Source organism: Siniperca chuatsi, linkage group LG11 (assembly GCF_020085105.1).
Source record: "Siniperca chuatsi isolate FFG_IHB_CAS linkage group LG11, ASM2008510v1, whole genome shotgun sequence".
Classification (NCBI taxonomy): domain Eukaryota; kingdom Metazoa; phylum Chordata; class Actinopteri; order Centrarchiformes; family Sinipercidae; genus Siniperca; species Siniperca chuatsi.
In genome coordinates, this window is record NC_058052.1 from 17,530,370 (window position 1) to 17,542,631 (window position 12,262).

Sequence of the window (12,262 nt, forward strand, 5' to 3'; positions counted from 1 at the left end):
GCAAATAACCTGGAAGCCATTTATGAGGCAGTGCTCCCACTACACACAGGCTTCTCTGCCCTGCTGCCAGCCAGCAGCAATGCCCTACGCAAACCACACAACTACATTAACAAAACTTCAAGCACTAAAACTTCAATGTCTGCCGTGATGAAATATCAGCAGATTTATTTACTGAGCACTATGCGCATGTCTGTGTTTTTAAAACATTTAAAACAACAACTTTTAAGGTCACGTGAATGCTTCTCCGTTAAATCTTGAGACACGTTATCAAATCTGTGAAGAAACAGTATAACAGCAAAAAACTGCCAAAACTGTGAGAGATACCAATCTCCACTGAAAAGCAGCTTTCATGGAAATACACATTTCAACCTCGGCCAGCATCTACAGATTTCAAGTGCATCATTTTTACACCATCAGCTGAATGGGTTTTGGCTTGAATCTGAAATAGCATCCTAAAATATAAATAACATGGTTCTCATTATGTGTGTTTTGCATTCAACAGTCTGATGCATTTACAATTAGGGTTTCAAGGCCTGTGGAACAGCTCTCTGACAGCAGTGAAACTTATGAATAAAAGTAATGAACTAAATTACTAAAGAACAACATTAGCTGGTTGTCGCAATCTATTGGAAAACACTGTTTACTCACTTAAAGGTGGGGTATGCGATTCTAATCCAATACACGTCTTTTTGTCAAATTCAGCGAATACCTCCTCACGGTCCGCTAGCTGTCCGCTCCGGTGTTTGTACACAGCCCTGGCTCTGTAAATGGGAAATAAACAAAGTGGCTGCGACCGGGCCACACAACACTATTCCAGCCATGATTTGTGTGTCAGGTAACGTTAAATGACTTGCCCACCGACATTCAGCTTACTTTCTAGTTTGCCAAGATATGCTGTTGTTGTGATATTAGCTATAGTAGCAGGAGAGTTGTGAGTATCGCTGTCTGGAGCTGCTGTGCTGGCTCTGGGAAACCGTCTCGTCCTCTCTGGCTGTTAGCTTCGCAGCAACAACTGTAGCAGATTGTAGTACTGTAGTAGATTGCTAACCCACAACCTAGCTAACGTTAGTTATATTACTTGCTGTGTCGTTCTTCGCTCTATATCATGGTATTTGTGACGGTATTGGATTTCTCCAGAATCACATACCCCACCTTTAAGTCATTTAAACAAAGTACAAACAAGTTGAACACAGTATTGTCCTTTCTCAGGGCTGTTTCTTACATTATATCTCTGGATTGATAAACTAATCTCAGTGACAGGTCAGAAAATCCTAGTATATTGCATTTTCTCCCTTGAAAAGCCATCCTGTGTTTGCATCATTATCCAAGACTTCCCTGTCATTTGTGGACATGCCTTTTTGAATGTGTTTTGGAGAACTTCTCCTTTGTTAGACAATTTACAGATATGAGAAAGACGAAAGAGACAGTGGGGTAACAAGCATCCAAATGCTCAGGATTTTGATTGATTTGAACCTAGGACAGTGCAGTTGCACCTCCATCAGAGCAACCAGGATGATCCAAAGTTTCCTCGTGAGATATTTTTCATTCTGCCCTTGAGAGTCAGAATAAGTTACTCCTGGGAATTGAAAAGAGAAGACTGAGGTGTTGCACCTATTTTTAAATTCCTACCCTGCAATCTATGTTCAGATGTGCACTGTGCTTCCCAAACCTCCTTCCATTTTCAGCAGAGATGGGATAAGGAGGAGAAGATGATTGATATTTAATATTGACAGCTCTAATTAGGTTTTAGGGAGTAAACCTTAATGAATGAAAGGTGTGAAGTGCAGTTTTTTTTTCTGGACTGTGATGATCCTTTATTCAGTGATGCTTTAAAATAAGCTTAATTTTATGCATTTTATGCTAGCAGAACTCTGCATAATTAACTAAACCAACAGGACAAATTGGAAAGTTTTTTCAAAGTTGACCTCCAGTCCCCTGGAAATGTGCCTCATTGACATGTTTCTGTTACATTTATACCCAGGAGATTTCTGGCCTTTTCAACCCTGATTGGGACCCCCCGACTTGAGCCTCTGATGGCAACGTCTTCCAACCAGACCCTTAGAAAAACATCTGCCTTCCTCTCCTTTGAGAGGATGATATATTTGCCTTCATCCACTAGTGAAGTTTGGGGCTGAGCAGCCTTCCTTAAAAGGAGAAAATATGCTCTTTTAGGAGGAAAAAAGAAGAGGGGTGGCAGAAAAGTGAGAGAGCCTAACGGAAATAAGGCAGACAGAGGGAGAGGGATGGATAGCGTATGTGTAAGGAACGCTCTCTGGGCCTTGTAGAGATAAAGATAAAGTGGATGAGAATGAAAGAAAAATATATTTAACCAGATCCAACAGGCATTATCGCTACACTTCAATAACCAAAACAAAATGAAAATATAATGGAGCTGTTTTTACCCCATGAGGGCGTATTTTATAAAAAAAAGAAAACCTCTTTATTCTCAATTGAGCAATAACAAAAGTTAGCGTCACACAAAAAGAAAATAACTCTAATTCAAATGAATTGCTCTGTATCTAGAGGAAAACATGAACTTCTGCAAGACGCTGAAGCACACATGTCCAAACAAACTGAATAATGATAATAATGCTGAACTAATAAGAGAACAGTCCAAACAAATTCAAGTCATTCTGCATTCAACAGTCTGTCTGCTTTTCAATCATCATTTTTTATGCATATGCTTATTAGAAGAGAGATATTGAACAAAAATGGCATTCTCTGCCCGATGGAGAGTGTGAAAAGGTGTGGCAGACGCTCAGCAGAAAATTGAAGTTGCAGTTGAGAGGCTTTGATGAAAGTTAGTTTTCGGTTTCCCTGGGATGATTATCATCAGAAATCATGCAATCATTCAAAACCGCTGTCACTCATCACTTTGAATGTCAAATCTCAAACTACCCTTTTTCCATAGTAATAGATAATTGCATTGAAACTCACCATTGGCAGAGACATCACACTCTTCATGTAGAGTTCGAAAAATGCAGGACAAAACTGATATTTTGGTGATCTTGTTTTTTTTTTTTTTTGCAAAAGCCTGAATATAACAAACTTCCCATCAAGGTCTCACTAAAAGCCTCTTTGGGAAATCTTTTAATGGAAATAGGCATGCACAGTGAGGATGAGGATGATTATCATAACGAAATGGTCACTCTATTGCATTTTCCTCATCTGCCATTCCAAGCCAGTGTCGAGGGTCTCACGTTTGTTTGCGACAGTGAACAAAGAAAACAGAAAGACACACAAGAAAAGATTGTGCTTTCTGTGTTTTTTCCAGCACACAGTGCTGACAGGTATAACAAAGACTAATGGCCTTTTTTTGCTCAGATAAATAATCCCCTTCATTTTTGAATCTTCTTTGATGAAATCCTTGGAGCTTTGTTGGTTTGCTTGCGTGTCGACGGAATAATGAAATTCATATCTGACGCATCTGATCTCTCTGCAAAGTCTGAAAACAGCAGCATAAGAATAGAAACATATGCTCTAATGGATTTCAAAGTAGATATGTTAAGTGACTTGACTATCCCACTATGCATTTCAAAGCTGGATTTAGTTTTGAAAATGTATTGATTATGTTCAATATGTCCACTTTTCAGTCTGCTTGCATATCTAAAGAGTAGATATTCCTCCTGTCCACCAGGGGGGTAAGTGTATTGATTCATAATAACACAACCTTTAAGTTCAAATCCAACAGACAGGTGGATTATTTCACAACACAGGGCTATTTTAGTGCCAATTTCAGTTTAAGAACCAGACCTCTTGTTGCAGACCAAACTGGGAGTTTGAAAAGAAGAGAGAGAGAGAGAGAGAGAGAGAGAGAGAGAGAGAGAGAGAGAAGCTGTATACTAATCATAAGGTAAACATGCACAGAGAGCCTGTTAAGACTGCCTGTCACTGAATCACAGCTTGTATAAAATAGGCACTGGTTCATCACACAGAGCCAGCTCACCAGCTCTCTAAACCTATAATTCCCTGTCACTGGATGACATTTCATTTCTCTCTCATGTTATCTTATGATCAGGCTTATTGATGTTGAACACCTATTGTCACTGGGCTGCAGATTATCTTATTGATAACTGTCACTGCTGACAGTTTCCTGATATTTTTTTCTCTCAGTGTCATAGTTGACTGCACCATATCACATTTTCCTTACATCCACTCTGTGTGTGTGTGTGTGTGTGTGTGTGTGTGTGTGTGTGTGTGTGTGTGTGTGGAGAGCACCACCTCATCCATATGTGCTACAGGTGCAGTACCTGCTGCGACACACGCACAGGAATCAGAAAGGTGACAAAGGGTGAAGGAACTCATACTGGAGCGCAACAGCCAGTACAAAATATGATTATTATCATTATTAAAAGTGAATATTATGCGTTTATAGTTTGGACACCTACTGTGGGCTTTTGGGGTAGAAAGGTAGGGTGACATGGCTAAGATCCTGGATGTCGAAGGCAGTGGGTTCGGCCGAAATTGCCTGCCTCTTCGTCCGCTGCTGCTCGTGCAGCTCACTCTGCTTGTGGACCTGCTGGGTTGCCGGTTTGATAACGGAGCGGTATTTGTCCAGCTCGTTCTGTAGTCTCTGTATAAGCTCATCTTTCTGGTCGAGCTCCAGTTCCAATTCGTCGATGAGCGCGTCCCTTTGTCGCAGCTCCTCAATCTTCTCCTGGAGTGCGTACTGGAGGTCGCGCAAGGTGCCCATTTCAGTTGGCTGCAACGAGCGACTTCCAATAAGTTTATCGAAAGGTGCGCAGCCGAGTCTTTATCCTCTCTCCTCTACCACGCTGCTCATAAACTTTATCCGGCATGAACAGCTTCAGAGGATGCAGCCCCTGTCTCTCCTGAGGGGGATTCCTCGCCGCTGTCCGTCACAAGCGGATGTTGGGAATTTAAGCGAAGGTATGTTCGGTTGCCGCGATTGCCAAGGTGAAAGCGTCTCAACCACAATCACGCAAAGTTTGCCCCCTCTCTCTCTCTCTCTCTCTCTCTCTCTCGTCCTCCCTCCCTCAGCGGTGTGACAGCGGAGGACCGTCCTCCCCGAGTGCGTCAGTCTGCGACCCGGAGAGAGCGCATGGCGAGAAGGGCGCCTACAGGAATCTGTGGCACAGTGCAGTCTGCCACTCCACAGAGCCGTGCTCGACTCACATGAATAATGGACTCAGTGAGAAAGCCACTGCTCGCAGAATCATGTCATCGTACCTCAGCAACTCGCCCTGAGGCTGCTCAGTTACAAATAGATGAGCACTGGAGCCTTAATGGAAGTTGAGGGTGATGGAAACTTAATGAACCTCAATGTTAAAATAAACAACGCGTTTCTCATCTATTGGAGAAGGAGCTGCTGCTGCTTGTGTTGTGTTGGACTACTTGCGAATATTAGAAAATATAGTGTGGAATCCAGTGGTTTATTTGAACCCAGATGATGATTTAGTAAGCAAATAATGTATGTTAAAGGGGAAATGAATAATTCCACTTTTCCAAAATCCCTCTCCCGCATCTATTCATTTAAGTGGAGCAAGTAAAGGTGCTAAATGCAAAAAATGACAGTCTTACAGATTGTCAAACAGCAGCAGCAGCAGCAGCAGACATGAAAATGCCACAGCTACTGAGGCTCACGACTCTCCACAGCAGCTCCACATTCCTCATCTAATTTTGTGTTGTGTGTGGACTCTGAGCTGCTGGTGTCTGTTCACATTATCCCAATGAGTCATGTGAAGCTCAATGAGCAGCATTTGGCCTCATGGCTCTGGACAAATTCAGAGGAGGATAAACTGCCAAGGACAATCTGATAGGATGTGGAGTCACTGAGGCTACAACAGCAACTGCTGTGCTGAGAGTGGGGGGGGGCTTACAGTGAGCGGGTTGAACGAGATTTCTTTGGCTGTAAGGATAGGTGTTTTGGTGTGGTGGTAAAAAGCATCTTTTTACCTGACAGAAAGCATGTAAACAACCCTGGACAGAGACAGCTGGTCTAATGAAAGAGCACAGTTGCCCTCTTGTGGTGGCTTAAAGCATCAACTCAGACAAACAACAACAGGGTGGCATGCTTCTGCTCTGCAACATGTCCCAACACTTAATCCTACAATGTTGTATGTATCATTACATTAGTGGATGACTGAGCAATGTGTTTAGGAAGTAGGTTGTTTGTACTGTGTGTAATGAACAATTAGTTCTGTCATTGCAAATACTAACATGTACAGTGGTCATATGTGCAATAAAAGAAAACAAATGCCCATCAGCAGCTTAGCAAACAATGCTAAACCTGTTTTCAGCCATCACAGAGATTAAAAAAAGTATACATTTCAGCTTTAAACGAGGTAAAGCAACTGCGAGGAACACCTGTTCAACAAACAATACAGTTAATTGTTTGATTAATCCATTAAAATAATAGCTTTATATTGGTTTTCCCCCCAAATATTTTTTATTGCAGACAAACACCCAAACTTATAATAAAGCCCAGGCAGCCTTTTTACGCTGAGCTCATTAAAAACCATCATATTTCCTTTATCTTTGTCAAGGGAAGGGCGCAGGGCACACAGCTTGAGCAGCAGCAAAGTTTCCTTCATATCAGGAAACTGCAGGTGCCTGGAGATTTTCAGGTTGTCTCCAGTCCAGTGTTTGCATCCCCACATCCTCCCATCATCAAAAGGCACTCCCGCTGCCCTTCAAAGCACCTCTGGGCTTTAAATTTCACCTCTCTAACCATCCAGCTCAGCCCTTTTCCTATGCAGATCAATAGAAAGAGGATCCGTTGCTCCATGCTGCGGTAATCCGATGAGCGCGGCAGGCCGCCGGCTGGTGCCACGTCCTGACTCTAATGGGGGTCACACCGTCTCCGACCCCGTGGCGGCCCAGCGGGCACGGCGGCGCAGGTGGACGCCCTCCTCCAGACACCGGTGGCACCGAGAGCAATCTCGTCATCTCACCGGTGCTTTTCACAAATGCAAACAGGTTTACTTCCGTTTCACTACACAGAGTCTATGGCCACATATACGGCCCATTCAAGCACTTATTGTACCTCATCAGCTGACGCATAATTTGACCATTTTTAGAATGAACTCTGGATCTATTGAAAGGCTGAGAGAAGATGATTAGTATACTTGACTATTTTTGTCTTGAATATTGCTTGTTAGTCAATATTTCTCAATAAACCCGGGCCATTCATGACCTCCATACCTCATTCTCAAGTATTTCATTTTTCTTGCCTCAGGACTCTTTGTGTGGACTTTTGTGTTTGTTTGAAGGCACACTGATGAGTCAATTAGTGCAAACGAGGACCTGCCCGGTCTGCAGTTTATTAATGCAAATGAAGACTGGAAATTGTCTAGCCATCTTAATAAAATTAACCCCATTGTCTATTTCATTAATTGAGTCCGCAGAGTGATTTCTGTTTGTGTGTGTGCGAGTGATATCAATACATTAACAGATGAAGACAGAGAGGGTCAAACATTTTCCTGGGAGTAATATTAGCAAAATCAAGCTGAACAGACTGAAAGTAAGTAGAAGTGTGAGATAGGCCTACTAACAAATACTATTCAGATACAGGCCTCATATGAAACCCTCAAACTCAGGACAACCATGCTGTGAGGCTAAAACGAGCACCTAAAGGTGATGAAGGAAGCATATGGTCAAACAAAGCCTTTTCTAATGGAGTATTAAATATCCTCAGACATGCACTTCGGATCCTCAGCGTTCAGCTACTAAAAGCCAATAATGCATCGCACTTCCTCCTGTCTGTGTCCTGTGGGACTGCCATGATGGATCTAATCAATTAGGAGCTCTTTCTGAAGCTCGCCTTGGAGCTGCGTCATCGGCCCGCAAGAATGAAAGTGCTCGTCCATTCATGGCAAACGTCTCCATCTCCCGTTTAGAAAAAAATAGAAAAGGTAGAAAACAGACAGAGAGAAAACAACGCGTTGTGTGGAGGTAGGACACTGAAGTGCCACAAGAAACCCGTGTGTGTGTGTGTGTGTGTGTGTGTGTGTCTGGGTGTGTAGAGTTACTATCAACACATGTTCATTTTCAATCACATTTCAGAGTTGTGCTTCCTAATAGGCTAACAGACTACATGGAAAACATGTTGACTCTGGTAGGGAAAAGACAAACACACAAAGATATATTTTAAGATGGGACACAGAGCTGACAACATGGGCAATAAAGTACCAACGCCCGCTGAAACACTCTTACCAGTCGGACTTGGCATATTTCCGAAACGGCTGCCTTGACAGATCCTGGTGCGTCTGAGGCTCCGCGGAGATGCCCTGCGCCCTGCGGGTCCTCGGTCCAATAAGTTGAGCGCTGGGCAAAACAGACTGACATTTGTGTAATTTTCTCTTCAGTTCTTGAATCTCTTCATCCCGGTCCGCGAGACGCCTCTCCAAGTCCCGTATCCTCTCCTCCTTTAGCAACAGGATCTTGGCAAAGTCGTCCTCCAGGTCACTCATGTTGAAAATCTGCGTTAAACTTTGCCGCGATTCTCCGCGATATGGACAAAACGATTAACTCCCAGCGATTAACTCGCGGGCAGGTTGTGAACATGCACACAAATCCCCCTCTTTATACGCGCAGGATGATGATGCTCCGAGAAGCCCCTTCACTGCCCACTTGTTTATTTCAGAAGAAAAGAGCAAAGCGGTGTTTAAAGCCGGGGAGCGGACGGTTGATAGAGCAGCGCCACGCTACAGTCCACCAAGCCTCCGGGGAGCTGCTGATGATCCTTCATTGAGAAACCAATTACAGCAGCTCTTCCTCTCCGAGGACGCAGGCAGGCAGTCAAACTGGGCAAGAGCCGAGACAACTCCTGTAGTTCACCGCCTCTCACACTGCAAACACACCACAGAGGAAGCCCAGTGCTGCTGCTGTCAAATATTTGTTTACCATCTATCTGCAAACTACAAAAGCTCAATGTTAAACACCCACATCACCTCCCCGACCTAACCTATAGCAAAATCAATTGTCCCTCACTCGCTTCTTAGGACAGTGATGTAGCTTGTTTACAATGGTCACAATTTAGATATGGAGTAAGCACACATCAGTGAAGTGAAAGTAATCTTCCCATTAGGTTTATATTTTGGATTGTGTTGTGGTGATTTGCTCCTGAGATTGCACTTCAGTATCATTTATTTTACATATTTATTTTACATGCATGTTTGTAGGATGATTGTACCTTTTCTTTTGATCCAATCTTGTCTGAACTCAAAAGATAAAAAAAAACAGTTTGGTTACCAAAGATCACCAAAGAGTTGGATATGAAACATTAAATTCAGGCCCATTTGATTAACCAAAACAAAGTGTGTAAAATTAATAGAAATCTAGACTTTACTCAGAAATAGGTCTGAAGTGAACAACTAAGTGGATGATTCATAGTTGCAGAAGATAAAAAAAGTGTCTGTTATTGTATGCATCCAATATAAAGTAAAGTTAATTGCACAACAGGTTCGGAGTGTGTTATTGTACTGATTAGAGTAATCAGTAATTACATACTTTGGCAACAACAGTGCTCATCACTTTCATCCGCAATACGCTGCGTGGATGGAAGAGAGTTCAGTAATAGATCACTTCTTTCTGTATTATTAATCTCCAAACCCAGCCAGTCATTTCTGTGCACCATTTTTCATTCTACTGCCTAAATCTGTTTCAACTCAATGAATTCATTGAGGAAGAAAAAAAAGGGGGAGCTTCATGGGCGCTAGGGGGATGTTTCATTAAGATTCTGAGTTAAAAATAGAGTGAACAGATCTTCCCTTTGCTGGTATAGTTCAACATATCACACCCTTGTCTACTGCTTGCTCCTTATTATTCCAACTGCATAAGAGATTAATGCTTGTTGCTGGAAAGCGTGGCTATATAGGTATATTTCCAGAGTTTTAATACACATTATTTGACATTTCCTCTCCCCCTTAAACCTACAGCTCTCCAAATGCATCTTGGAGGAGACTATTACCATGATGACTGGTTGCAAGACTTCTGATAACCTGCTTAACTCTCGCCTGGCTTGATAATCGATCTTATCAGGTGTAGATTGCATTGAAACAGATATGATCCGCTTCTTTGCTGCTGCTTCTGAGTCTCTCTTTGTGAGCATGTTACACGTTTCCCAGTGATTGTGTGAGCAGGAAAAGTGAATGCAATCAGCATTCAAAGACAAGGTGAGGACCAGAGTCGTGCTGTTACCAATGTGGAAAACAGTGATCGATTAATTATGTATGCAGCAGACACTGTGCCCATTATGACAGTGGTAAATTAAGTGTCACCTTCTGTAACCCTATCCATATCCACATAGAATATGGTTGCACTGAAAAAGCACAAGTGACATCCTGTTCAAGAAAAGGCCATTCATGCATTTGGACAAAAAGATGCAGAGTATCATCTATTAGATTTGCATTAAAATGTCTTTCATCTTATGTTATTACCACAATCAATACCCGCTATCAGCACCTGTGCCTATACACACTCATTACATCATCACCGTGGCTATATCAGCATCACTGGCCTAAAGGTGTATCTGTGTTGCCTCCACACTTGACTATTCCCATGTTTACACAGAGTGAGTAATGCTGCACTACCAGTTTCAGCTTATGTTGTCTGAGCACCACATGGGTCATCTCCCTTGGATGCTGTGGGATCGATAATGGACGCCAAGTTAACCTGACGGCACCCAGAAGTAGATGCTCTGACTGCGTGCGAGAACGGCCGTTCATGGGCGCCATTGAGTTCATGATTGCTGAGTGTGGCTGCGCTGTAATAAAGGCTTCATGTCATGTGTCTTTGCTTTGTGTTTCCGAAGCATCTCCGGGCAGAGAAAAGCCGGTGCCCTCTCATTCCCCTCAGGGACAGATCAGCTTACGGAAGAGAAGAGGGCAGACATTAGTCACTGTTTTCCTGTAATACACTCACATACACACACACACACACACACAGAAGAAACAGAGAGAGGTATCTTGGGTATACCCAGACATATGCTTGCGCATCATTATTACCCACGCACACGTTTGCATACAAAGATTTATGTAACCATTCACAAAGCTAAACTCCCAGCAGACACACAAACACGATCATGCCAGCATCCCGTATGGAAACATGAGAGGGGATTACTGTAAGTGCAACGGTAGGAGAGGTATGTTGCTGCGTCTCTGGAGAATCTTCCCCCTTGAGCCCCTGATGTCTTTGATAGTATCTGCCTGTGCACTCGGTGCCGTCCCAGTGAGACACCACCAGCTGGCCGCCTGCCTGGGCCTGCCATCCCAGGAGAGGTGAGATGAGCGCTGGGAGGAGGCAGAAGACAGAGAGAGACATCACTGGGATGAGGACAGGAGAGATGCTTTAGCCCGGGCAATCTATTTCTGAGCCTCTCCAGTCCCGTAAAAAACTACGGCAAATCCTGCACTTTAGCAGCAATATCAATACTCCCGACTTCTCATCACATCGATGTATAGTCTCACATTGTAACATGATATCATATCCAGAGCTTCAGATTGATCACTCGGCTCACACTGGAGATGGATACAACCAGAGCTCAGGAAATTGACTTAGCAAACGCAATAATGATATTTCCTTCCTGCCTTCCTGCATTAGTACTGTCAAAATCAGATAGGTGAGGATAGGGTGTATTTCAACTTTTTTTGTAATGCTGCTAGGGCTGCAACTTACGATTATTTTCATTATTGATTCATCTTTTAATGAATCTGTCTGTGAAGATTCGCAGTCAAAGGCAACTGGACTTGTGGTAGATTATTTAAGAAGAGACTAATCATCTTTAAAGCAGCTATAATCAATATTTTTATATCAGGATCACATGACTACTGGTATGTGAAAAGGAGTCTCATGTAGTGACGAACCCACAGTTTCCTTCAGCTCTAAGGAGCGTTTTAGTCTCTTTTAACATATTGTTTTGGTTTTACAGCCAGCAGCTTTACTGTTTCGGTTCACTCTCACTGCTCTCGTTAGCATTGCTTTTCTAAAAAGATCTGATAAACCCCCTCTCACTACCTGCCCAGCATCAAACAGCAGACAGACAAGCGACTTAGCGAATGATGTAAACATCAGGTGGACAGAAACACAACTACAAGTGATTGCTAATGCTGCTCCGTATCGGTTGGATGTGTAATTAAACAACAGTTTGCTAAAAAGTTCACCATCACCATTACAGCTTGTTTCCACTGTCCCCATGTGGCCACAAACTATTGCTCGCTTAAGAAGTCCAGTTGCTTTTGACTTGGCGCTTCCAGCTGTCAGTGAATCGTTGAATCATATAGTTGCTAAAAATCTATAAAAT

At 42.9% G+C, this 12,262-nt stretch overlaps 1 protein-coding gene across 2 annotated transcripts in view; it reads right to left on the reverse strand.

The window, feature by feature from the left end:
• LOC122884081 (cGMP-dependent protein kinase 1-like) overlaps window positions 1–8,840 on the reverse strand; it is an 87,685-nt gene extending 78,845 nt beyond the window's left edge. The window contains exon 1 of one of the 2 annotated variants that reach the window (XM_044213476.1): window positions 8,176–8,840. In XM_044213476.1, coding sequence (XP_044069411.1) covers window positions 8,176–8,432 — 257 coding nt within the window. In that variant the 5' untranslated portion in view covers window positions 8,433–8,840. Of the gene's footprint in view, window positions 1–4,388; window positions 4,982–8,175 lie in introns of those variants that run through there. The other variant, XM_044213475.1, reaches the window with a different exon arrangement.
• Between the last annotated feature and the right edge of the window lie 3,422 nt (window positions 8,841–12,262).